Genomic DNA, 27217 nt, shown 5'->3' with positions numbered 1-27217 from the left:
GATCAGAGTAGGGTACCTGAGAGTGGTGCTAATGTCTTAAATTTTAAACAAATCTTTCAGAGAAGCTGAGAATCTGATCAAAATGGGGGAACTGTGAAAAAGAGAGAGAAAATACCAAAAGTGGAGTCACTTGGGCTAAGCCCATGTAAGCAAACCATGACTTAATATCTAACCTAAATGCAGGTTCAGCCTCTCCCGGGAATATCACCTTTAACTAGTTGATCTGGAATTGCTTGGTCCCCACTGGTGAAGTGATCTGCATGACAGACCCTGGCATTCCTACAGAGGAAACAATCCACTCTTCCTTAGCAACTTCCTTTTTGCCCTCTTCTGCCTACAGAATCCTTCCATTTTGTACAGCTCCCTAGACCTCCTTTTTATTTGCAAGAGGGGATGCTGTCCATTTCATGAATCACTGAATAAAGCCAATTAGATCTTCAAAGTTACTCAGTTGATTTTTGTGCTTTTTGGAGGAACACTTCAGAACTCTTTCTCCACTCATTTTTAAGTTTTCATTACCATGTTGTAGGGTTTTGAATATGTTTATCATTTACTTTAGTGTTTTGGGGGTCTTAACATCAAAAGGCTGCTATTGATTGAAATACTTGACCCTGGATTGTTTAGAACTGCCTGTGTGTGACTCTCAGCTGGGAGCTGTGGGAAGGTGTTTGGAGACTATGGCCTTATGTTGAACAAAACCTTGAGCATAAGCAATTTTGTTTAAATTATTTCTTAACTCCCACCTACCAAACAAAACCCCCCAAAAAACAAACCAAGCCAAACCAAACAACCCTTAAAAGGTGAGTAGCAAATATCTCCACTTTAAAAATGAGAAAAGTCTGTACTACAATGGCTTCCCCAAGGTATAAAGAGAGGGGACAAAATAAGAACTTCAATTCAGACCTTTTCCTCTTTAGCCCAGTGTTCTTTACAACAAAATGCACTTAAATCTGAGAAGATAAATGAAAAAAAAGAAGAGGTTACAAATAGAACTAAGCTACTGCAAACCAGACAGTAAGTTATGATGTGCCTTCTGAGGAAAATGCTTGTTCACAGGCCAATTAGGTACTTGAGGCATTTATCTGTAATAATTTGCCTGCCTGTCAGATGGGTCTAACTGGTTCATGCATTCCCTAAGAAATGGAAAATTCAGGCTGGCAAAACTTTTGCAGTATGGAGGCAGGCAGTCAGCGTGGACCCGGCCAGTGCAGCGTGAGCAGAGCCACCCTCCACACAGCCTCCACCCAGGCCTGTATGCAAATAACCTAGCAGCATACCAGGAGTCAATTGCTTTCCCATCTGCTATTTTCTCTCTTTCTCCCTTTCTTTCAAAAAAAAAAGTGCAGAAATTCATTCCACTCTGCATTAGTGCTTGATGTAATGGCGCAAAACATTTTTCATTTATCATCATAATGCCAGTCAAAGGAACTCCTAATAATGTAAATGCAGGAGAAAAGCCATTAGAGTTTATTTGCATGGCAGCTTTAAGATCATTCTCCACTCAGGGTGTGAAGTGGGAGTCAATGGCCAGGGCTACCTCCCTAACCAGCTGGCCAAGTGGACACTACATTTAACCTCTGCCTGGTGGAGCCTCGGAAGAATGGAAATGGCCCCTTGGGCTGGGGACCCCAGTTGGGAATGCAGAGGCTGCTGATTTTCCCAGAGGAACTCCAGAGTGCTCTGCACAACTCCCTTCCTAGACAAGAGGCAGGCAGACGCTACCTCCTGACCTGGAGGCAAGTTGGATTTGTTGACCTCTGGTAGCCTGACATTTTTGAGAATTCTGAGTGGGTATCAGAAAACTCTCATGGTTGCCAAACAGCTAGGGCTTTCCTGTCTGCTCAGCAACAAACACTCCTCCTGGGTGAGAGTTAAATCCTTCACTCTTTGTACCCTAGAAGTGCCGACCATGCAGCCAGATACCAGGAGAAGCTAAACAACAATGTGATCTCTCACTGAATGAATAAATAAACTGCACTTATACAGATCCTACTGATCAGCACCTTTAGGTATTTTAAAATATATCAGCTTTATCCCAGCAAGTATCAAAACAGGAAACTCCACTATCTTGGAGCTGGATCTTTACTACAAATGGATTCTCCTCTAAATCATCATAACAGAATAGAAAAAGCATGAACTATGGAGACAGAGAGAACTGAACTTAAATCCCTGATCTGACACCTCAGGGTTCTCATCTGTATAGTAGGTGTAATGATTCCTACCCTCTAGAGTTACTGTAAGGGATAACTGAAATGATGTGAAGCAGTACCTCGCAAACTACAATGTACGTATGGATCACCTAAAGATCTTGTCCAAGTGCAGATTCTGATTTAGGAGGTCCACTTGGGCTTTGAGTGGCTGCATTTCTAAAATATTCCCCAGCAAAGAGAATGCTGCTGGTCCTGGCACCACATTTTGACTAGCAAAGATGTAGTGCACCGAGGACAATGCCTGGCACATGGCAAATGCTCAGCACACATAGATCTTCTTATTGATCCTTTGCTTCTTGCAGGCTACTTTATTCACTGTTACAAAGTGGAAACAAGAACAGTAAGAGATGTTGTCCCTGATCTTAAGCTGACAATTTATACAATATTCAACAACTATTTAAAATTTAGGAGAAATAAATTTCACATGTAAAATGCATCAAATAAGCAAGCGGATTTATAGTGCAGGAGAAAGGAGTAAAATTAGCCATCTGCAATGACTTCCTGCATGCTGTCTTCTTGATTTATACTGGAATACATATTTTTGAAGGACAGGGGAGGGAAGAGGGTTCTGACAAGATTTCCTCCCCAGACTAGTGTCTAAAATGGCTCAGGTTCTATATGATCTGGAAGAGGGAAAATGGGCCAATTTACTTTGAAAGATACTTGCGAACTTTGGGGATTCTGAGATTTACCCTAGATATTTGTCACCCAGGGAGTTTCAGGAGGACCTCACAGCTTCTGTTTTTTTGTTTTGTTTTGTTTTGTTTTGTTTAATTTGTGCCTGATCAAAAACTAATGGTCTTTTTAAAGACGCAGGTATTCGACAGCCATCTCTTCTCTAACACTGGTTTCCAGGCACCCAGTTCCAGGGGTAATGTCCTGTAACTTCAAAGCCAAAGCAAATGGCTTCTTCCCAAAGTGAAACTGAACATTTGATGGTACTTGATAAAGCATTCTTTCTTCAGCATTTCAAATAAGAAAAGCTTTTTTACTCCTCTCTTCATCTTTTGATCAGTTTAATTCTATTTCCCCTGTGGGAAAACCAAGGCATAGAAAAGTTAAGGTTTTTGCTTAAAATGGCTCTTCCAGAGCCAGGTTAGTAGAGTCATGCCTGCTATTTATCTTTAGAGATGCCTCCATGATTTCCTACCTCCTAATAGTCAGGAGGCAGCATGGTATGGTGGTCGAGAACTTTGCTTTGTATAGCCACAGGCATTCAAATCCTGACTGGGATATTCACTAGCTTGGTAACCTTGAGCCAACTAATTTATCTAGCCAATGTCTGTTTCCTCCTATGGGAGAGTGATTTCAAAACATTTTATGAGGGGTCATGGTAGTGATTAAATGAGATAATATTCATGATGCAGTTAGGATCATGCCTGTCACATAGGAATTCTCAATAAACGTGGTCATTATTAATAGAGTTAGTATAGCAGAGAGGTTAAGAGTACAGATTCAGAGCCAAATTTCTGGGTTCAAGTCCCATATTTACTACTTATAGGCTGAGCATCTATTGCAAATTACTTAAGCTCTTTGTGCCTCAGATAATGAGATTATGTATAATGCCTACTTTGAAGGGTTGTGAAGATTGAAGGAGATATTTTTAAGGGCTTGGAATAGTGCATGGTATACAGTAAGTACTCACTGTTTTAAGAATTCTTATCACCATCCTCATGTCTATAGGTAGCAGGCTGAGTTGTTTCCCTCCAAAATTCACATGTTGAAGTTCTAACTCCCAGTTCATCAGAATATGACCTCAGAATAGGTGGAGATAGGGTCTTTAATAGGGGTAATTTAGGCAAAATTAAGTCATATGAGTCAGGCTCTGATGCTACTTGACTGGTATCCCTATAAGAAGTGGAATCTGGGGGTGCCTGGGTGGCTCAGTCAGTTAAGTGTCTGCCTTCAGCTCAGGTCCTGGGATAGAGCCCCATGGCGGGCTCCCTGTTCAGTGGAGAGTCTGCTTCTCCCTCTCCCTCTGCTGCTCCCCCTGCTTGTGCTTTCTCACTCTCAATCAGGTAAATAAATAAAGTCTTCAAAAAAAAATTTTAAAAAGAAAAGGAGATCAGGACACACAGCGAGACACCAGGGATGGGTGCACACACGGAGTAAAGGCATGAGGACACAGAGAGGAAACCATCTGCAAGCCAAAGAGAGAGTCCTCAGAGGAAACCAAACCTGCCAGCCCCCTTGATCTTAGTCTTCCAGCATTCCATTCTGTTATGGCAGCTCAGGCACACTCACAGAGATGGACCCCATCTTTTGTCATCTCTTTTGTAGCATCTCGCTGGCCAGGTAGAGAAAGTTAGAGGTCCTAATCTGAAATATCAATTCTGGAGGGTAACCACCAACACAAATCCATGGTCAGAAGCTTGAATTGGGTACGGTGGGACAGGAAGTGCCTCGAGAGGGATCATTGGAAGAAAGGAGGAGGTGAATGGGGCCAGTAGAACAGGCCATTTAGCACCTTCCTCAGTCAGATTAGACAGGGCAAGGGGCCAAAGGCAGAAAACTTGTGGAGATGAAACAGACATCCAGACAGATGACAGGTGTCTAGATGGAGAATCTGGTAGAAGCATCAGAAAGGAGGCAGCAGATTGGAGCTGAGCAAACATCAATTTCTGCAATATTTGGTAAGAAATATTCAGATGTGACTGCTGTCAGATATCATAGTTCTGAATGGCCTGTTAATCCTAAACTTTTCTCTGCTCAGCCAAGAGGGACCACAGTTTTTTCCTTCCTCCCTTAGGACAAAACAGGATACCTACACCAACTTCACTGCATTGTGGCTAAAATACGGGGCTCAGATCCGACCATGGAAACTCTCTGGTTTATTCAATCCATTGATTCTTCAACAGTTTATGCCCCTGACCACCACCTGCTCACAGGACATAGGAACAGCTAATTTCTCTGGAGAACATTTAAATCCCTCAGTAATTATGGAAGTAAAATGCATTTATAGACACAACCCTTATTAGCGAGGCGGTCACCATAACAAAGTTAGGAGGAAAAAGAGAATCCTCATGTGTATTCATAAGAGGAAGAAAATAACTAACCCCAAATAATCACAATGCTAAATATGTATCTCTCCAAGGCCAAGGTGGAGCATTCCTAATAAAGATATGTAGGTTAGCCAGCAATTTCTTTGTTTAAATCTGAGGTAGAACATGGGAAGCCCGAACAAGGCAGGACAGAGGCGACAGTTCCTGGGAAAGAAAGTCTAAATCTTGACCCATATCACCCCCTGTCATCTTGGCCTTGAGCTCTTGGGGAAGTCGCCTGTAACTGCATATGCAGTATCTTCCTATAAATGAGCCCTAATTAAGCCCCTGTTCCGGGAGGCCTGTCTGGAGGGTGACCAGATCATTAGTCTTGGTTTCAGAGAAAGAGTCTATATGGGGAAAAGGTCAAAGGATCCAGCAGAACCTTCAGCACTGTCCAACTCATTTTCTTTCCTCCAGGCAGGACAGCATGCTGGCAGCCCATGCAAGGAAAGGACCATTGAGCAGGGCAGGATTCTAAGTCTTTTTTAGATGTCTTTGTCCTTTCCTCTATGGTGAGTCCCGTCACTTTCACAGAGAAAAAGATTAGCCAAGGGCCATTGTCAGCCAGCACAGGAAGCTGGTTAGCCAGCCATGCCACTGGGCTTGGAAGTCAGCTGAAGATCTGTTGGAGCGCAGTGCCCGTGGAAGAGGCAGAGCTGCTGCTAGGTAGATGTCTACGTTTATTTGAGGGCAAACGCTTGATTCCTCAGTTGCAAAATTGGTATACTCCCTCTTCTGGTAGAGTCCTCTTCAAGCTTCTAGCCCATGTCACAATGCACAGGGATCCTCATACTCTGCTCCAGAGTCTCAAGGGCCAACACACTCCAACTGGTTCAGAATGGAGAGACGCTGAAGGTAGGGATGAAGGCACAAGAGAGAAAGGCCAGTGCCAGAGATGGGGTGGGAGGCTCCCGAGCATGGTTCAGAGTTGAATAGAAAAAGCTTTAAATCACGTAAGACAGTTAGACCAAGCTTTTGCCAACAAACACTCACTTGTTCTAACAAGTTATGATTCTTGTCATTGTTTCCTATTTTTAATAAAGTTAACTTTTATAAAACAGAAACAGCAATACAATAAATACATTCTTTGTGAGCTTATCTGGGTCATGTCTCCTGAGCCTTTCCCATTCCAGAAGCCCAATGCTTCAGTGTCCTCAGTTGGCTGCCCTGCCAAGGGAAACAAACTTTAGATGCATGATAATGGGAGGGCTGTCTCATTTGGGTGGGTGCAAAACAGAAGGCCTGGGGGTGCAGAAAACAGAGCTTACCACGTTGAGTCAGACTTGTGCCTATACGGTTTCATTATTCGTACTTTTTGTATTAATTTTTATTGCTGCTGTAACAAATCATCACATACTTCATGGCTTAAAACAACATAAATTTCTTATCTAATAGTTCTATAGGTCAAATATTTGATATAGTTGTCTCACTGGGCTAAAGTCAACTGGGTGACTCAGTTGGTTAAGCATCCGACTCCTGGTTTGGGCTCAGGTCATGATATCAGGGTCCTGGGATCAAGGCCCATGTCAGGCTCCACGTTCAGTGAGAAGTCTGCTGAAGATTCTCTCTCTCTCTCTGCCCCCCCAACTCTCTCTCTCTCTCTCAAATAAATAAGTAAATAAATAAATCTTTTAAAATAATAAATGTAATCAAGATATCTGCAGGGCTGGTTCTTTCTGGGGCCTCCATTTCTCTGAGGTTTTTTTTTTTTTCCTAACTTCCAGAGGCTGCCAATATGCCTTGGCTTGTGGTCCCTTATGTTATCTCTCCAGCCTCTTGCCTCCATTGCACCTGCTACTGCCTTTGACCTTGTTGCCTCCTCTTTAAAGACATTTCTCTTTACATTGGGTCTGCCTGGATAATTCAGGACAATCTCTCCATCTCATAACCCTTAACTTAATCACACCAGCAAAATCCCTTTTGCCATAGAAAGTAGCAGAGTCAAAGGATCCACATATTAGAGCGTGGGCATCTTTGGAGGTCAATTGTATAGTCTATTGCACTTTCACTTATAAAATTCCAGCAAACAACTAAGTCCTTCCCAGAACAGGACACTGTACCTGGTGCTGATCGCCCTCCCACAACAACCAAAGGAAGGGAGAAAGTCGAGGAAGGCTTCCATAATAGAATCCTCCTATGACATTCCTGGGCACAGATGACTCAGATTTATGTCCCCAAGAATGGCATACAACCAGTCCTGACCAAGGGTCTCTCTTGTTCACTCTATTGGCATCTCTTGTCCTGGCTATTATGGTCACCCTCCTCCAATTTTATCTACACATAGCAGCTAAAAAGAATCCTTTTAACTCCCATCCCTCCCTCCGATGTCTTGCCTTTACTTAAAATAAAAACCAACTTCTTTTTATGGCCTCCAAACCCCTACACAATCTAGCTTCTGTCTCCTACCCTTTCATTTGGTGGCACTCTCTCCCTCCCCTAGCCAGCCCAGCTGTAATGGCCTCTTTCAATCCCTTAAAACATGCTGCGCTATTTCCCACCACATAGCCTTCTTGTCAGCCCTCTGCCTGAGATGCTCTTCTGCCTTCTCTTTCACCACTGGTCTCTTCTCAACCTTCAGGTTTCAGCTTGAATGACACTCCTCCAAGAGCCCTTCTCTGGATCGCTCTATTTATGGGAATCTTCCCTGTGCCCCGCCGTATTCTCTCTCTATTCTCTTATATGCTGTCATAGTACTTAGCACAAATTATAGTTTTATATTTATTTACTTGCATATAATAACAAGTTTTCATATATAATAAAAATAATATATATATTATATATAATAAAATCAGACAAACAAGTTATGAGAAATTTAGTTGTTTCTTCTAGGACTGATGATTCCCCCACAAGACTATAAGCTAATGACAAGGACCAAGTGCAGGCCCTTTCTCTTCATCAGTGTACCCTGAGCACCCAGAGTAGGCTGGGTTATCTGTTGGACGGGTGAATAAATGAATGGATGATGGATGTACGGGCGGATGAATGGAAGGGCAGATGGACCTATGAAGGCTAGTCCAAGGAGCATGGTCTACTCACCCTGACCCATGGGGTCTCTCTGTACTGGTCTAATTAGTGCATACCTTGGTAATTGCTTCTGCCCATTTGGTGATGAAAGTATGAAACTTAAATAGCTCCTAAAGTATACCTTGATTTTAATGCATGGGAGATTCAGTGTGGGACACAGACCCTCCTCATATTGGAACCTGGTCCATATGTCTATACACATGTGACACACAAATATCAATAGACAGGCTGACAAAACCTGACTGATTTGTTTTACTTTCTTGCAGTTTAATAGAGAATCAATAGGCTGACCAGGAAAATCTCTATGTCCATGTCATTGGTCCTAATTTCCACAGTGACTCCTGCCAGGGTATAAGCAGTTGGCTTTGCACAGGCAAAGAGACGAAAGAGGAACAGAATCTCATCTGGTCTTTGAGTGGTTGGATGGACAGGCTTTGGAGCCCAACTCAGTCATGTCCCGCCTCCTCCCCGTGCCTCCACTCCCTTGCTAGCTCTGCATTTGCACACTGTGGGTGAGCTCAGGCAGGGTGCTTATTCCTTCTCTACATGTTTGGTGTCACTCAAAGCCCAGTCTTTGGAAGAACGATTACCAATTCCCTAGGGAGTGGAAGATGAGAAACAAAGGAGATTTGGATATCTGTGGGTGGTGTCTGACCCATACTGACACTGTGATTGTGATCTGCGCAGATAGCTTCTGGTTCACATTGCTTCTGATCGGCCATTTTCTGACACGCTGATAAAGCCATGGCAGGCCACAGTCCAGGTAGAATGCTTCCACCAGGGGTACAACAAGGCATTTGATTCCTGGGATTCCTCTACATCACAGCTCTGATACTAGCTTCCCAGTGAGTTCTGAATTCCACTCAAAATTGCTTTGTTGACATTTAAAGGTCTCCATCAGTCTAGCCGTGTGGCAAAAAGGACTGGATAAAATCACCCCTGCCTCACTACCTCCTAGCTGAACCTAAGACAAAACGATTGCAGTCTGGAAGACAAGCCCGAGTGTTCCCTCCAGCTCAAAAATTCTATGATCCTATGATGCCTCCTGTTCAGCCAGTTGTCTGAACCCCTGTGACTGCCAATAACTAGTAGGAAATCCCATTAAAAGCACAAATGAAACCTGTACCCAAACCCATCAGGGGACAGCCAAAAGCTGAGGACGTTTTCCACCATGGACTGTTTGTTTTCCAAAACTCTGCCAGCGCAAATGCCACACTGAGCACCATGAATAAGATAATGAGCACGCCATTTTCCTTCTAAATAAAAAATTTCAGCCTGGAACAACAGCAATTCTAATGTTTCTTCACATAAGTTCTCTGCAGAGCTAAGCTGTTTTCAGAACGACCCAACTTCCAGGTCGGAACTAATTGCTCGATCCTTCTTTTACGTGGCAAGAACCCTGGGACATTTAGAGAAATTAAATGTTGATCTGGTCCCGTGTGAACTGGCACTTGGGGGCCTTTGGGTTATTGTGGTTTCAAAATGCCCTGCATTTTCTTCGGCCTCTGCAGGGATCCAGCTAGCCGATCACACAGATAGGTGCTGTGTCTATTTCTGCATTGCGGGTCTGCTCCAGAGGACACTCACACAAGACCATAGGCAGCCTTGGAAGCTGGCGAGCCCTCAACACACTATCCAGCCGCACAGTGTACATAAATACATAAGTCTCTTGCTTTTATTAGAACATTGTTCTCCCTCAGTAATTAAGTTTTGAACCTACTCACAGAGAGGTGCTCTAGAGTTGTTCAGATTTCCTCTAGACCAATGAACTTATCTTCAGTTCCCACTAATATCAAATAACAAGTCCCTTCATGTCTAAAAAAAAAAAAAAAAAAAAAAATACAGCCCTTTCTGGAGCCAGGAAGGCCTCTCACCAAGGATAGACTACATTGATCTGATCAAAGGGACCCCTGGTGCAAACTGAAATTTCATTAGAGTCTGCCCTGAACCCACAATTTGAGTAGGATTTGTTATTATTACTGTAGAGGGTGAGGGTAGAAAAATGATCAGTTGTTGTTTCTCCTTTCTGGTGTTTGAGGCACAATCTTCTAAATGAAACACGTGGTGTTTGAGCAGTTGACATCTTCCCTGGCCTCAGGGTGCCAGGGCAGCAATGGGTTTAAGCTGCCTACAGATAAACAGAGGTCTGGGAAGGAAGTTAACAGATCCCAAGAAAAAAAGGAAATAATTTGAATCATCAAGCTAAAAGTTGTTTAATTTTAAAAATACCCTCATTTTACAAATGAGAAGATTGAGAATAAGAAAGCTTCTGGGACTAAGGCAAGTTCACATGATAATACTGAAATAGAATGGAGACTAGAAAACGGGTCTGCTGACAGCCAGCCCTAACTCTTTCCACCACCAAAGGAGACTCAACAGGGGATATGATGAGAAAACATTTTGTTTTGTATTCTACTCTATTTGCACCTCTCTGCCAACATTCCTCCCCATCTCCCAATCCCCTCCCTAATTCAAGTTCTGTTAATTGGACAGCACATCAAAACAAGACTATAGATCCATTTCCTTTGATTTTCAAATCAAGTCCAGTTGGAGCTTCAAGTTTCTTGGGAAGATCTATTAGATCTATTAGGCCAATGGTACTTTCTTTGCCTCCCACAGTATCCCCCCCACTCCTGCCTCCACACACAGGAGAGTCTCTGTGCTGAGTCTAACCCTGTGTCTTACAAACATGAACTCGGTTTTGCTGGTAAAGTCTAGCTGAGGCCATGAGCAGTTCGTTTGCCAGCATGGCAAGTTCATCAGCAAGCACTGGGGGTGGCAGCCAGGCTATGGAACCTGCTAGGGCTGGGAGCTGGGCGCTGGGAGCAAGGGCAGAGAGGCAGCCCTGTGATTCTGCAAAGGTTCTCTTGACCTCTTACTCAGCAGTTTTTATAATGTGGTGAACGTGCAAGTGAAATAATGATGGTAAAAAATGATGAGTTTGAAGGTTATTTCCTTCCCTGTTTCATACACGTTAGCTCCTCTCTCTCCTAGCTTCTCCCACCAACACAGGAAGGGACTTGGGTAATAAGTGCACAGTATTGAGATGTGTGTCTGACTCTGAGTGATGAAAAAGGAGGAGAAAAGTACTGAAAAAGGAAATTATCCTAATTCGTGATCTGTCCAAATAGGGTTGCCAGACAAAATGCAGGATGCCTATAAAATTTGAAATTCATATAAAATTTTTTTTTATTTTATTATGTTATGTTAATCACCAAACAGTACATCATTAGTTTTTGATGTAGTGTTCCATGACTCATTGTTTGCGTATAACACCCAGTGTTCCATTCAGTACGTGCCCTCTTTAATACCCATCACCAGGCTAACCCATCCCCCCACCCCCTCCCCTCTAGAACCCTCAGTTTGTTTCTCGGAGTCCATAGTCTCTCATGGTTCGTCTCCCCCTCCGATTTCCCCCCCTTCATTTTTCCCTTCCTGCCATTTTTTTTCTATGCCCAACCCAGGGCTCAAACTCATGACCCTGAGATCAAGACCTGAACTGAGATCAAGAGTTGGACGCTTAACCAACTGAGCCACCTAGGCATCCCAATAACTTTTTAAGATAAGTATGTCCCAGATAAAGTATTTTTCATTGTTTATCTGAACAACAAATATAACTGGGTGTTATGCATTTTTTTGGCTCCATCTAGCAACTTTAGTCCCAAAGAAATGTGAGGCATTCTGTATATTTTAAATCTCTTCTACCTTTCACACCCACTACCAAAATAAAAACATAAAAATACTAAGGGGGAAAATACCCAAAGCATTAACCCATACCACACTAAGAACATTCTAAATTGCTGAGAAAATTCAAGGATCAGCATGGTTTAGGCCTTGACAGTTGGTCATAAACTTCAGCATGCATCAGAATCACTGGGGGCCTTGTTAAAACACAGATTTTTGGGTCCCATCTCCATGGTCTCAGATTCAGTCGGTCTGGAGTTGGGCCTGAGAATTCACCTTCCTAACAGGTGCCCTCTTGTATATCTAGAGCCTTAGAATTACAAAATCAAGCAGTATGGAAATAAATAAGTTACTGAAGCACTACTCTTAGTGACTTCATTCGTAGTGGAATTTAGCTTAGATCAGTAGCATTCAGAATGGGCTCCCCACAGTGGCCAGGGCATAGGGGAGGTCTGCAAGGCTACCATGAGGAGCTGAGCATACCAGGCTCTGGGTTGAGTCTGCTTCCCCCAGAGCAGGTCCTCTTTATCTGCTTTGTATACTGAAAGGGGATTCTCTGTGTATATAGGTGACACTAGTTTAAAAAAAGAAAGAAAAAAAAAAGTCTGCAACCCATTGACTTAGAAAATCACCTAGGATCCTTTCTAAGAGTCTACGATTACAACTCAATTCCATTCCAATTCCAGGCTCTATTATTTTTCCCATACAGCCTGCCCTTGGTTTTGCTGTCAATAAAGAGTTCTCTCAGTCTCAAGGGAAAGATCAGCTCCTGGATGACACCTGGATCACCCCCAAAGTCATCATGATTGTTCACACTAGGTACCAAGTGGCAGGACGGGCAGCCTGGAATCTGATGGGTCTGGGGAATGCATGGCTTGCTCTCCAAGACCTTGGGCAGCTGCAGTGTACAGAACGATTCTGTTTGGAGATTGAGAGCATAGCACACAAGCCTATGAGAAGTTAGAAAGAGCCTGTAAGAAATTAGGAGAACTCAAGTGCACATATGGGGAGGGCAAGGCATTCTCATTGGAGGAATAGACATGTGGGTGGTGATCAAGTTAGAGAAGGGATAGTGAACACAATATGCACCTCCATCCATCACCTGGCAATAGGCAAATGTAGACACCTGCCAAACCCATGGACACTCAGCCTAGGGCCAGGCTAGCACATGGGAGACAGTGATGTATTTGTCCAAATAACCTCACAGACCATTGGCTTTGCTCTTTCCTCCTCCAAAGAACCCTGTAAACTTCTGAATGCTCTTGAACTTCAGAAAGAAAATGTTTGAGTGTAGAGGCATCCCCAAGCCTCCTGCCCTGGTATTCTGCAGTGTTACTCCTCATGGGATGGACTTTGGTGTGGCCTTTAGCACTGGTACCTCCATGCGATCAGTGATCTAGGGCCTCACAGAGGGCCAGTTCCACAGAGGCAAGTCAGAGGCCTGGGCAACAGGCAGGCTCAGTCCTGGGCAGGAAGAAAGAAATGGGAATGCCATAATGGGAATGCCATGGGGGTTGGCATTTCCTCCTGACCTGGATTTGTCCCAGGGTTGATCTCTACTTTCATGACATAGATGTCCTGATGTCCCGGGTCCTCCTGACTGCCAGATCACCACCTAACCCTGCCAACTGGCTTCCCTGCCTCTTGATCCCTGGAACTTCTCCCACCTGTCTCTGAGGGTCTGGACTGCCAGGAGCCTGTAACCTCATGCAACCTCAGAAGGCGATACTGCTGCAAACGCTATCATTTTTAATAAAATTCCTTGGCTTGGCAATCCAGCTGTTTGTGTGTCTGGCCTCATTTAATCAGACTACTGTTTCTCTCAGGTTGTAGCACAAAGGAAGCACACCAAACTGACAACAGTTCCCAACCAGGGGAGAAGATACCAGTTGTACCCACAGGACAGGGCTCTCCCCAAAACAGCCCTGGAGGCAGGACAGCGCAGTGCAGGGGTTGTGTCTGGGTTAGCAAGTTCGGCCAGGGCATTGGCTGGGGACTGTCATCCTCTTGTACTCAAAAAGAGGACACACAGTACTTCAGGGTCATGCCCACAGTAGCTAGGCTGGAGTTCCAGAAAGCAAAAGGAAACGTGCTCATACTGTTTATTACTGAAACAGAATAAAATGCTATTTAAAGGCAATCAGTCGGAATTACATTCAATACATAAATATTTTGGGAAATGATTAGTTCATTTTAATTACTTCCCTAACATTGATAACAATATTTTTGCAAGCGGTGGCTTCTCCAAGGAGGTTATAAGGTGGCATTGATTCTATTCCTCACACCTTGGAAAAAGAGCCATTGTCCATTCAGTGGAAGGGTTGGGGTTCACAGGCAATTATGTTCAGCTCACAAAACCAAGGGGGTAAAAATCCTATCTAGCTTTCACCCAAATCCAGCATTAAGTCTTATTAGATCTTAAATGTTCTCTGGCCTAAGAGCTCTGTAATTGAGCCAGGGCAAACTCCACTCAGAATCTACAACCATCTTAGGACCAATGGTTCTCCCATCATAGATGTTCTCCATTTAAACAAACCAAGAGAAAGGAGACATTTTCCCTTTCTTGTAATTAGTGATGATTCAGAAACATACGCACGCACATACTCCCCACAAAGAGGTAGCTGCTTTGCTGAGAATTACATTCAAGTACACATTCCTTTTTTTTTCTTTTTTGAAACAACTGTGTAGATTTTACTAACTCCAGAAGCTAAGCACAAATCCTGTATTTGTAACCCAGGGAGTAGATCAGACACGAGTGTCACCAATAATCCGTATTACTCAGCAAACAAATTCATGGCTATCAGTTACTTGGGGAATTAAGAAAACTCTTCTACTTTGGCTAAGTATTGAAATGTCTAACTTGATGTAGTGGGGAGGGGAGGGGACGACAATTTTGTCTTAATATTCCAGATTATTATTTGGAAGTCAGGTGAAGAAGATTATAGAGGTGAATGTTACCATCACAAATGTATGCTTTGAATTGAAAATGCACAGATAAGCAAATTGTCTATTTGCTTTCCTTTTCCATACCGCTCCCTAGCCCGCCCCTTCCTTCCTCCCTCCCTCCCTCCTTCCCTCCCTTCTTTTTCTTTCTTTCTTTCTTTCCTTCCTTCCTTCCTTCCTTCCTTCCTTCTTCTTTCTTTCTCTTTCTTTCTTTCTTTCTTTCTTTCTTTCTTTCTTTCTTCTTTCTTTCTTTCCCTTCCTTCCTTCTTTTCTTCTCTCTTTCTCTCTTTTTCCTTTCCTCCCTTCCTTCCTGCCTGTCTTCCCTCTCTTCTCCCCCCTTACCCTCCCTTTCATTCCTCCCTCCTACACTCCATCCCTTCCTCTCTTCCTTTCTTCCTTCCACACCATATTACTTCCATGAAACCGAAACATTCAAAAGGTGATTTACACTAAATCTCAGGGTTAGTCTTCCTGACAAGTGTCTGGTAACTGCTTCGTTCATCAACATTCCATTGTTAGAATCTACAAGCTTATGAAGGCAAAACAAAAGCTGTCCTTGCTTCCTTAGCTCCCACATCCCTTCTGGCAGGAGTTCCCAGGCTAGCATAGGACAGGAAAGGAGGAGGTAAAGACATAATTCTTAGGGTTCAATAAACTGAAGGGACATTTCTATTAGAACTGCAGTGGCACTGAGAGACACTTCACTGAGCAGGCAGCCAGCTTGCTCTCCCTAGGAGAAGGGGCAGGGTACATGGCAGCTCTGGGGCCAGGAAGCACCAGGCTTGAGAACAGAAAGGAGCCAGCTATGTTTTCGGATCTAGCCATGCAAGGGATTTTGCAACAGCTCTTTGGACATAAGTAAGACAAATGTTGCTTATGGTTTTGTTCCCTTTGCTGCATAAAACTGTCCTCAGGGCTCTGTTCCAAACACATAATCAGGGAAGAAGAATAAAAAAGTGACAGCCATGTGCTATGATTTGCCCCAAATGCTCTTTGTGCTCTGTAAATCTGGCACAGTGGGCAGAAAGGTATCTCCACCTGCAGTTGAGATTCAGGGCTGCTGGGGTTCCCCTCCCCCAAGTTTGAGAGCAGAGCATTGTGCCCTATTGATTTGGGGATCCCCAGTAGTTGCTAACTGAGATCTCCTTATTGTTGATTGTGCGTGCACGTGCGCGCGCGCGCACACACACACACACACACACACACACACACACACACAGCCTTACTTAAATCCTCCAGCAGGCCTTTCTCTCCATCCCCTTACTCTTCCCTGATGGGAAAAAAAAAAAAAAAAAAAAAAAAAAACTAATATCCAGAAACATTTTCCCCCTTTTTCCACTCCTAGCTTTGAATGTTAGGGGGTGGCTCTTGTATTATATTATTATATCTTTGGCAATCTTTAGCTTAGACATCTGTTCAGTGTCAATTAGGTCCCAGGCATTGTGCTAAAAAGGAGAAAGCACACTCCCCGCTTTTTTTAAAAATCTCATGGAGCTACAAGAAATGTCCCCATAAACAAATCATTAAAAGAATATAATAAGCACATTATTTGCAGTGCACATGGACTGCCATGTAAGTATCTCAAAGAAAGTGATTAAAACCTCCATGAAGGGCTCATGAAGGCTCACAGAAGAAGTGATCTTTGAGCAGAGTTTTAAAGGCCAAGTGGGATTTGCCAGCAGAGACTGAAGTGAAGGTCCAGTGGGTAGAGTAACTCCTAGGGGCACAGTCATGTCAGAACATGGCTCGCTCAAAAGGACAAACATGCAGGGCATCGGGGAAGGGGACTGACAGCAAATAAGGTGGGAAAGGCTTTTAAAATTCAGGACACAAGAACCTTAAACCTTGCTGTAGTGTTTGAAGTCTTATCCCAGGAGAAATGAGGAGCCATTGAAGGTTGAAGCAGAGTAGTAGCATATTTTTTTTTTAAGAAATGTCATTCTAAAGCGACAACCATAGTCAGAAATTGGGAAGATAACGAATCTGTTTACAACAGAGTTGAAGGATGTGGCCCTCCAGCAAAGGCAAACTAATTACCAAAAACAGGTTGGCATGAGGGACCACGGAAGGGTAAGGGGAGGAAGAAAAGGTGCAAAGGATACAACCAGTTGAAATCCCCCCTCCTTGAAGGGACTAGTTTGAATCGACTGGCCACATTTGCAGGCTTGCACCCCGAAAGCAGCTTCCCCTGAGCCTAGACCCTCCTCAGTGAGCACCTTGAAGTTGCCACCCCTCCTTCCCTCCCTGGGTGACCAGCAGCCAGCTGCCATGTCCTTCACCCTTTCTGACTCACCGTCTTCTCTTCTCGTCTCATTTGAGCGCCCCTCCACCTGTCTTTCTCTTGCTCTCCCGTATTAATTGCTTAGATTCTGTGCCATGGGAAGCTGCTATTAACAAAAGATTAGCCCTTTTTAGAGGAAGAGGTGATTAAAAAAGGAGAGATTTTTTGTTTTTAAGGCAGATGAAAGAAAGCCCAAGGAGATGTGCATTTGACCCTCCAACATGCTTCTTCAAGCCTCCCTCAGCAGTACTTAAAGGCGCTTCCAAAGGAAGGCTTTATGAATGCAAAATGAAGTCAGTGCCTTGTGTCTGCTCCACAAGAAAGGGAAAACAGATCTTTTATATACAATATTTCCTTTATGGCTGGCACGGCTCCTCCTGCCCCAGTGATGCTGCACCACTTCAGAGGCCAGCTTGACCTTCTCAAGGTCACTCCACTCAGCAGGCCCCCTTGTGCCTCTCCCAGGGACCTGCGGAGGAGCTGAAAGGGCCAGGTTTTGTTTTCTGTTTCTCCTCAGTCACAGTAGAGTCCTTGCCCAGGGGCAGAGACACCTGAAGTTCCCAGCAGGGTGATCCCAGTCGGTTACTGTAGGACTTGTGCCCCACTCTGTGGAAAGAGGCCCCTTGGCTGTTTCTAACCAGCTCCACGCTACTCCGCCACTGGTGGGGTCCATAGATGCAGCACTCATTGAGCTTGAATGTGCACACAGGGAAGTGCCCATGCTCAGCCTCCCTTACACACTCGCCTTGTGTCCTTCTGCTTCTCAGACAGCCTTTGATACTAATAATCTGCAGTCTTATTACATTTCACTTTGCAGTTAGTATTTTAGGCTGTGCACCTGTTATTGTCTTGCCGACATTCGTGATTTGTCGTGGATTGCATGTCTCCAGTGGTTAGGGATGCGGCTCCTTCTCTGCATGTCCTGACAGCTTTGGAGAGCACAAAGAGTGGCTTAGTCACATGGATATCTGCTACAGTACCTGGCAGGCACTGTGCTTTGCACAGAATGGGCACTAGCTACATGTTAAGTTGTTCCTTCTTTTCCAAACATAGGTTCTGATGCAGGTAGAGGAATCTGCTTTCTGGGGTGAGGATCCCGCTTCAGTTAATTTCTGTACAAAGGAATTGCCCCGAAACAATGTTACTAACCAACTTGAACTTTAGTTAGAATCTTTGTGTGTCCAAAGCTGTGGGGCTCTGGGCAAGGGATATCCCAACTCTGAGGCTCAGACTTCTCATCTGTACAATGGAAACAATGCTGCTTTTTATCTCATAAGGTTCTTGCTATGAACTTTCATAATATCACAGCAAATGTTCAAAAAGTGACCATTCTTTTTACCTACAAGCTGATCATGATGAGGGACAGGGACACAAGATTCAAATTCCACCTGAAATGCTCTTCACATTTCTATGCATATAAATTGATGCCTTTTTTCAAGACCCTCTTCAAACACTACCTCCTAGAAGCGTCATCCAATTCTCCCTCTCCCCCAGACAAAAGTAATTCTTCTTCTTCAGAAGTCCCTGAATTTCACCACTCATCTCTACCTATGGCACTTCTAGATTATAAGTTCCTTATAGACAAGATAGGGGTTTGCCCATCTCGGTAAATATTTTGCACAAGTGAACAAAAGGAAGACAAGGCATCTTGTTTCCCTCTTCCAGCAGGGAAGGGTGTTTCCAAGACCTGTTGGCCATTCCTGGGTGAGAGCAATCTCTTCTTGAAGCCTGAGGAACACTGAGTGACCTAATGATAAACAACTGGCTTTTAGTTTAGGGTAGGCCTGGAAATGCCCATTAAGGGGGCGTTGAGGCATTGCATTAATTTCCCCTTAAACCCAAATGAAATAACTAACTGTTGCATAATTCAATAAGAAGCCCAGGCTGGGGGCTGCGTTCACTTTCCGAGTAACCAGTGAATAAGTACCATCCACGAAACTATTAAGTTAATTTAAAATCCTGACAATTTAGCACCACTCTGGCGAGATAAGAACCATTTATTAAAAGGCACAGTTCATTAACCCAAATGCTACTGGCTTATTTGCTCAGAGAAAGGGGCAAGTCCAAACCCCATCAGGAGTCACCTTCTCCCCCCTCCCAAACCCCTGCCCAGGAGCCAAGCCGATCCAGGCAGGGAGGCCAAGAAGTCCCTGCTTGTGGTGTCCTGGGCAGTGTTTTTGACCATATGACTCCTTCTCCTCAATATCCAGTCCATGGGGACCGTATCTCATAGTATTTGAATTAAGGCAGAAAGTGTGACAAAGCCTGAACTTTGAAGGTACCCAGAGCTTTTTTAAATTTTTCCTGCCTTCCACCCCCACTGACTATTTTTCTTTGCCCCAGATCTCCTCCTCTGGTTTTTTGGTAAGTCTTGCCTGCACCTGGGGCATGTTTCCCACATAAATTTTACATGTCACATTTCTGTTCTCTGTCATTGGGGCTTTTGAGCATGCAGACTGGGTGCTGCTATAAAATATTTCATAATTCCACCATGACATTGCTTTCCAGGGCATTGCATGCCACCCTTGTATAAAAACTGACAAGCAAAGGACAGCACAGAGCACATGGCTCCCTTTTGTGACACGTTTTTTCTGACCACACAACATCTATTTAGGATGAAAATGCACTGAATCCCATGACGGACATGTTGAGTCACTAAGATCCTCTCCTGAGAGTCTTGGGTTTTTTTGTTTGTTTGTTTAATTTTGTCTGGGGGGGGTTGTTTAAATCTAGTCTTGTAACTATTCACTAGAAACCCACAGACTACTGATATCAACAGAAAGTGGAATGCGCCTTTTGGAGTGAACCAGTACCTGGAACAGGGGGCAAGCCAGGGTCTTCAATATTTACAACCTAAAATGCTAATCCCATCTCATTAACTTTATTTATTTATTTATTTTAAAGATTTTATTTATTTATTTGAGAAAGAGAGAATGAGAGACAGAGAGCACGAGAGGGAAGAGGGTCAGAGGGAGAAGCAGACTCCCCACTGAGCAGGGAGCCTGATGTGGGACTCGATCCCAGGACTCCAGGATCATGACCCGAGCCGAAGGCAGTCGCTTAACCAGCTGAGCCACCCAGGCGCCCACCATCTCATTAACTTTAAAAGTAAACATCTTAATTTTCCCAATTGTTTTAATCAACTCAAAAACTGGTTTAATGTAGACCAATGTAAAAATTAATGCTTGTGTAGGGGAAGGTGTCTCTATCTGTGATGTTCAGAGCTGTTCAATGCAGAGCCCTTTGCTCATCTATGCATATTCCTAGACCACAGATTTGCACTTGGATTGCTGGGGTAGAGCATCTATCTGGTTCTCAATGAGTAATATAATAAAGCTTCCCATTTGGCAAGATATTTGTTTGCATAAATTATTTCATTTAGTTCTAAAATCACCCAGGCATATAAGGATTTCTGTACGGCCACAATAGAAATAAGTAAGCAGAGGGTAAATGAGGTTTAACGAATTTCCCAATTTCCAGAAGGGTGTTACATTTCATGTTTTGGAAGGATGGTAGCACTCTTACATTCAGAGGTACCACTTCAAAGAAGAAAAGGTGGAAGATCACAATGTATTCCTTCATTAATTCTGACATTATTGATCAATCATCTACGTGTTACCAAACACCACCTTAAGTCTCAAGGATACAGTAATAAATGAGATGATTCTTTTCCCTCTTGAACTAACATCTTCATTGGATGAAATAAATAATACAAGTGTAAACAAATAACAAAATGACTTCAGAAAGTGGGAGGTGCTCTACAGAAAGTTGTATAAGTGATGTGGTAGAGAAAGATGGGGCACATTCAAATAGTCTGAATGAGAAAGGCCTAAGAGTTGAATGATAGAAAACTGCCCTGCATGGAAAAGTCTGGAAGGAAAAAGGTCCAGGCAGAAGACATAGCAAAGGGAGAGTCCCTGAAGTAAGACTGAAGTCAGCAAGTCTGAGAAACAGAAAGGCAGATGGTTATGGGAGCAAAATTACTGAGGAAGCTGGGGATATGTGGAGACCTCATGGAAGCAAAGGTCAAGGCTTCAGAGTCTATGGGACTATGAGGAGGAGTGTGGATTTTAGTCAATGTAAAGGAGAAGTAACAAAGTCTGATTTATGCTGGAAAGTATTTTTTGGGCTACTGTTTGGAGAATGGATTGTAGGAGGCATGAGGCAGAGGATAGGTGGAAAGCATGGAAGCAGCAAAACTAACTACCACGATGGTCTAGGCAAGATGTCTTGGTCCCATGGACAAAGGTAGTTGAGTGAAGTGGAATGGAAATGCATTGGAGATTTACTTTGGAGTACAACTAACAAGAAATGCTGATAGTTTTGAAGTTAGAAGTTCTGAAAAGGGAGGAACGAGAATAATTCTTTTTTTTTCCCCATTTCATGGAAATTTTTACTCCGAAAATTTTAACAATGCAGACATTACATTCAAGCAACTTATCTAGTTTTCATCAATTAACATTAGCAATCATGAAATTACTTTGAATACTTTTTTTTTATCTTATCCATCTTATCCAAAAATTCACAGAGGGCAAGTTAACATATGCCTTTCCCCATTAAAGTAACATTTTTCATTAGTTCTATAGTAACAGAAAAAAAGGAGTTAAATTTCCTCTTTGACAAAAAATTGGTACAGAACTTGTTTTTAATATCTGCTACGGTCTCCTCTTTCAGATTGGTTTCCCCCACGACCTCCTCTGGAAGCCCCACAACTTGAGCTACCATATGATTCATGAGAAGGGTACACCCTATCCATAGAGGGTGGGAACCCTCGTTCTTGTCTGCCACCACGCTCACGACTTATGTAGAGATCACTCTGGCTGCTTGAGTAACTTTCCCGACCTCCACCATATCCATCACGTGCTCTGCTATAATCATAGCGACTGCTTCCACCATAACTCAGAGGGGGCCCACGTGCAGGCTGTGCACCACGGGAGCTACCATAACTCTCATATGATTCTCTGTAAGAGCCTCCACTTGAAGGTTCAGAATAATCTCTATCACGACCACCACCATAGCCATCACGATCACTATCTTTGGTACTGTAACCATCATTTCTTGGTGAAATATAGTAATCTCTCCGGGAAGACACTGGCGCTCTGCGTGAAGGACCTCTATAATTTTCTCTCCCACGTGATGGTGGCCCTCTTCCTCCAATCCCTCTGTTGCTACGCCCGGGAGCAGAAGGAGCCGATCTTTTAGGAGGAGGACCTCCACTTCTTGAAGATAGGCCTCTTTTAACTGGAAAGGGTCCCCTGGAAGAACTCACGTTGAAGTTAAGAGTACATTCTCCATCATCCAAGTGTCCTCCACGTGAGGAACGCCCTCTTGCTCCTCCACTTCCTCCTCTTCCACATCTCACACTTCTTGGATGGCCTCTGTTTCTTGGATGAGGTGGTAGCTTCTGTCTTCCACCACTTTCAAAAGATAGTTTGTTGGCTTGCTCCACTTTAATTGCTTTTCCATCCAAAGACTTCCAATTCATATCTTTGGCAGCATGTTTAGCATCAGCAGGGCTCTCAAATGTAATAAAATCAAAGCCTCTGGACTTGTTTGTTTCCTGATCCTTCAAAAGAACTTCCACTATGTGACCATATTTCCCAAATACTGCTTCAAGAGTCTTTTCATTAGTCTCGATACTGAGGCCTCCTATAAACAGCTTCCCAGGTGTATCTGCTTCTACCATTTTGCTGTTAACTTTTTTATCTCCAGCTCACCTAACGGCTCGCCTCAACCCTCCACTAAGTGACCACCAGCTCATCTAACCGAGAATAATTCTAAAGTTTTGTGCTTGAGCAATATGTTTAAAAGGGTGCCGTCACGTGATTTAGAGAAGACTGAGGGAAGAACAGCCTCCCCACGGGGTGCAAGGTGGTGGAACAACAAGCTCCATTTTGGACATACCAAATGGCAGATGTAATCTATTCTAAGACACACAATTAGCTTACATATTACTTAGAAAGGAAAAACAAGACAAAACACTTTCAACTGGTCATACCAGCCTTTATGGATTTGAAGTCTTTTTGTATTGCAAAGGACTTGGCAATTTTCTCTGCCTTAAGGTAAAGTGTGATGGTCAACCTTATTTATGTATCTCAACAACAAGGTCATCAGCTGTGCACATCCTCTTCTATCTTAGGTTCTATAGAGCACTTGACTGTTGTGGACATTCTTCCATAGACAAATATGTACTTCTCTGCTCTCAAATTTGCACCTTACTCTTTTGTTTCCATGCATTTTTGTACACAAAATAATTATTTCAATGCTGAAGCATTGTGTGATTCAAAGAATCATTTCTTGGAGATATTTTAAATGGCAGTTAAACTAACTCCTGTTGTACCAACAATACATAGCACTCAAAGAAGTGAAGAGAATGGGAGCAAGTTTTGTGTCTTTGCGGGCAGTAGTGACTACACCTCTTCACTTGGCAGACTGAGGTTATAAGATGCCATTGAACATAAGATGCATCCTAATTGCAGAGATATAAAAATGTGCAGAAATAGGAGCAATTGAATGAATGAAATGACATAATAAGTTTGAAGTATCTTTATAAATCTGGAGTCCATGAGTGAGGTCTCGACTGGAGATGCGAATTTGGCAATCAGTAGATAGAGGTATTAGAAACCATAGTACTAGATGAGACTCAGAAAAATGAACAGATACAGAAAATACCTGAGGACCAAGCCCTTGGCACCCCAGCATACAGAGATTAGGCAAAGGTGCAATCAGCAAGAGACAGAAGAGGGATATTTAGTGAGGTAGGAAGAAAACCAGGAGAGGGTGATGCCAGGGAAGCCAGGAGGAAAATTCTCAAAAGGAAAGAAATTGTCAGTTCTGTCAGGCGCAGCTGAGAGGTAGACTAAAGATTGGAAATTGACTACTGTATTTGGCAATATAAATGTTGCCGATGACCTCCACAAGGACAGTTTTAGCAGAGTGGTATGGACCAAAGCCAGACAGGAGAGATGACCAGAGAGTGACAGGAGAAAAAGTTCAGATGGTAAAGTAAAGATCATTTTTCTGAGAAGCTTTACTGGGAAGGGGACCAGAAAAATATAGCTGAAGCTGAGGGAGAATATGAAGCCTAGAGAAGTTGTTGATGTTATAGTTGTTTTAAAGATGGGATATACTAGAGCAGGTGTGTGCCAATGGAAATGATCCAGTGGAGAGGAAAGAGGTAATGATGTAAAAGAAAGAGAAAGAGAATTATAGGGTTGAAATCCTTCAGTGAGGAAGGAATCCACCCAGAGCATACATGGAGAAACTGAATTCTGAAGTGAAATGGGATATTTTTTTCTATTATAACAAGACTGAAGTATAGGTTTAGAAATAAGAGGCAGGTATATTGGAAGATTTGGTATCTCAAAGATGAGTTAGTTCCTGATTCCTTCTATTTCCTCAATGAAATATGAGTCATCCACCCCAGATGGGAGCAAGATTTTTTGGAAGACTGTAAACATGTTGAGGAGAGGAGTGGAAGTACCAATCAGATGTCTGAAGAAAGAAAAGCAAACCTCCCAGGAGTACGTAGTAGGATTCATGGACATTGGTAAGTAATTTAATTTTAAAATGGCATCAGATCACATTGTTCTTTCCCAGCAAGTTCCACCTTCACAAGTCCAGGGTCAGATAAAGTATATAGGTGGTTTCAGCTCAGCTTGAGGATTTGCCAGAGAAAACACAACAGAAAGAAAGAGAACCAGAGAGTTGAGCATGTTTGCAAAGGAGTGCTTATGGGGACAAAGCATCTGTAGTAAGGAAGGAGTGAAGTGAACACAGGAGAGGGGTGAAAACCTGTGGGGTGCATGATTTAGGGAATGTGCTGTAACCCTTGGGACAAGGGGAGGAAGACTGTCCTTGGTGAGCAATGGAGGGTCTCGTAATTTTACATGGAAGAGACAAAGACAACCTCCAGAAAGAAGGAGGTGAGTCCATCTGAGATCAGAATATAAGAGGTGTCTCTTCTCAGAGAGTGACAACAGTCCAGGAGGCCTAAAGCTCCCACCATCTGGAAGAAGTGTGAACGGGTTGGTTGGCTTTTCCTTTTATGCCATATAAGCTTTTCTTACTGCAATTAAATTAGGTTTCACCTTCTCCAGTCCCCAAAGCCTAATGAAGAGCAGCTGCTTGTCATCCACATGGAGAATCCTTTATTTTAATTGTGAACTTGTATTAAGTCACCCTTTAAATTTGTTTATCCTGCTGAACAACTTTAGTTCCCTGTGACAGTCCTCATAAGCCCTGTGATATGGCCCTTTGATCACTTCCATTGAGTTCCTCTGGAGTACTATAGCAGATGCCATAAAAGTTTAGTAAGGGTCCTAATAAAGGTTCAATAGTACCAGTATGACCTCAGGATATCCCATAGTGTCTATGCTTTTTTTTTTTTTTTACCTTGGATTATATGCTTTGTTTTAATGATTACTTTCAGATAACTAGCATTTTCTTACAGGTTTAAGTTCAATTCTTGTTTGTTTCAGAAAATCCTTCGATCCTGTATAAGTAGACACTTGTATCTTTTTTTTCTTTAAAAATGATGTTTATTATTAACATTTTATTTGGGTTACTCAATTAGCTTTGGTCTAGTAAGTGTTATTGTTGTAATCCAAAGGAAGATTGTATATTTTCACCAGATAGCTCTGATTGAGGCTAGTCTCTGTTCTCATTAGAATTTTTTTTTAATTTTTTTATTGTTATGTTAATCACCATACATTACATCATTAGTTCTTGATGTAGTCCATGATTCATTGTTTGTGCATAACACCCAGTGCTCCACGCAGACTGTGCCCTCTTTAATACCCATCACCAGGCTGACCCATCCCCCAACCCCCCTCCCCTCTAGAACCCTCAGTTTGTTTTTCAGAGTCCATCCTCTCTCATGGTTCGTTTCCCCCTCCGACTTACTCCCCTTCATTCTCCCCCTCCTGCTATCTTCTTCTTTTTCATTTTTCTTAACATATGTTGCATTATTTGTTTCAGAAGTACAGACCTGTGATTCAACAGTCTTGCACAATTCACAGCGCTCACCATAGCACATACCCTCCCCAATGTCTATCACCCAGCCACCCCATCCCTCCCACCCCCACCACTCCAGCAACCCTCAGTTTGTTTCCTGAGATTAAGAATTCTTCATATCAGTGAGGTCATATGATACATGTCTTTCTCTGATTGACTTATTTCACTCAGCATAACACCCTCCAGTTCCATCCACGTCATTGCAAAAGACAAGATCTCATTCCTTTTGATGGCTGCATAATATTCCATTGTGTATATATACCACATCTTCTTTATCCGTTCATCTAGACGCTTGTATCTTGATTGACTCTACCACCTATTGGTTTGTGCTTCCTTTTTACAACTCCCATGAATGGGGCCCATCTTTTGTGGATATTCATGTAACTTTTTCTTGTAGTTTTTCATCTCTTGACTTCTCTCTGGAGATCTCATCTACCAAACTCCTTTTGGTCAATGGGCCAACAGGATCCTCTAAAATTTGGTTCTGTTTTCTCTATAAACTAAGGGGAAAAAAATGAATTGTCTCCATTGATCATTCTCTTCCGAATACCTCAGTATAAGGTACTGAATCCTGGAGATGTTCTGTATATGGAACTGAGAAATGTAACAGAGATCACAGTAATTGCTAATCGTGGATCCAATATCTGATCATTGTAGTTATGATATTGCATGCAATTTTCATGGTATTGCTTCCATAACATTATCTATGGAATATAATCTATTCTTAGGACCCTGTGAAGCCAAATTCTCCCATCCATATAAATCAGTGAAGATCCTTTACCCATTTCCTGCCAGCTGCCTTTCCAAAGTTGACACTAAGTCCAGAAACCATCCGAGAAGGACTCTCAGCTCACAGGCACACTATCCCACAGTGGCAAGGTGACTTCTGCCAAGACTTTGATGACTGAGAAAGGCACATCTCTCTCTTCCATCTGCAACTAAGACATCAAGCAGTGGCCACCAGTCACAGTTTAGTTCCTCTTTTGGTGAAATTCTTAGTTTAAATTAACATACGT

The 27217-nt window shown here is 43.0% G+C and overlaps 2 protein-coding genes across 5 annotated transcripts in view; both read right to left on the bottom strand.

Moving 5' to 3' along the window:
• NTM (neurotrimin) overlaps positions 1 to 27217 on the bottom strand; it is a 962773-nt gene that overhangs the window by 897874 nt on the left and 37682 nt on the right. The gene's annotated exons all lie outside the window — the stretch shown is intronic.
• On the bottom strand, positions 21549 to 22954 carry LOC112840425 (RNA-binding motif protein, X chromosome-like). Of its 2 annotated transcripts, XM_073904049.1 has the most exons (2): positions 22870 to 22954; positions 21549 to 22752 (listed from the first exon to the last, which is right to left on the bottom strand). In XM_073904049.1, the coding sequence occupies exons 1-2, from the start codon at positions 22870 to 22872 to the stop codon at positions 21832 to 21834; spliced, it is 924 nt and encodes a 307-aa protein (XP_073760150.1). In that variant the 5' UTR covers positions 22873 to 22954; the 3' UTR covers positions 21549 to 21831. The 2 variants fall into 2 exon arrangements, with proteins under 2 accessions (XP_073760150.1, XP_025749617.1); XM_025893832.2 differs by having other exon boundaries at positions 21549 to 22948.

Source organism: Callorhinus ursinus, unplaced genomic scaffold (assembly GCF_003265705.2).
Source record: "Callorhinus ursinus isolate GAN/ISIS: 27379988/994484 unplaced genomic scaffold, GSC_fseal_2.0 scaffold19, whole genome shotgun sequence".
In the NCBI taxonomy this organism is placed as follows: domain Eukaryota; kingdom Metazoa; phylum Chordata; class Mammalia; order Carnivora; family Otariidae; genus Callorhinus; species Callorhinus ursinus.
The sequence above is the reverse complement of the archived record's forward strand: the minus strand, read 5'-3'. Positions and strand labels throughout refer to the sequence as shown.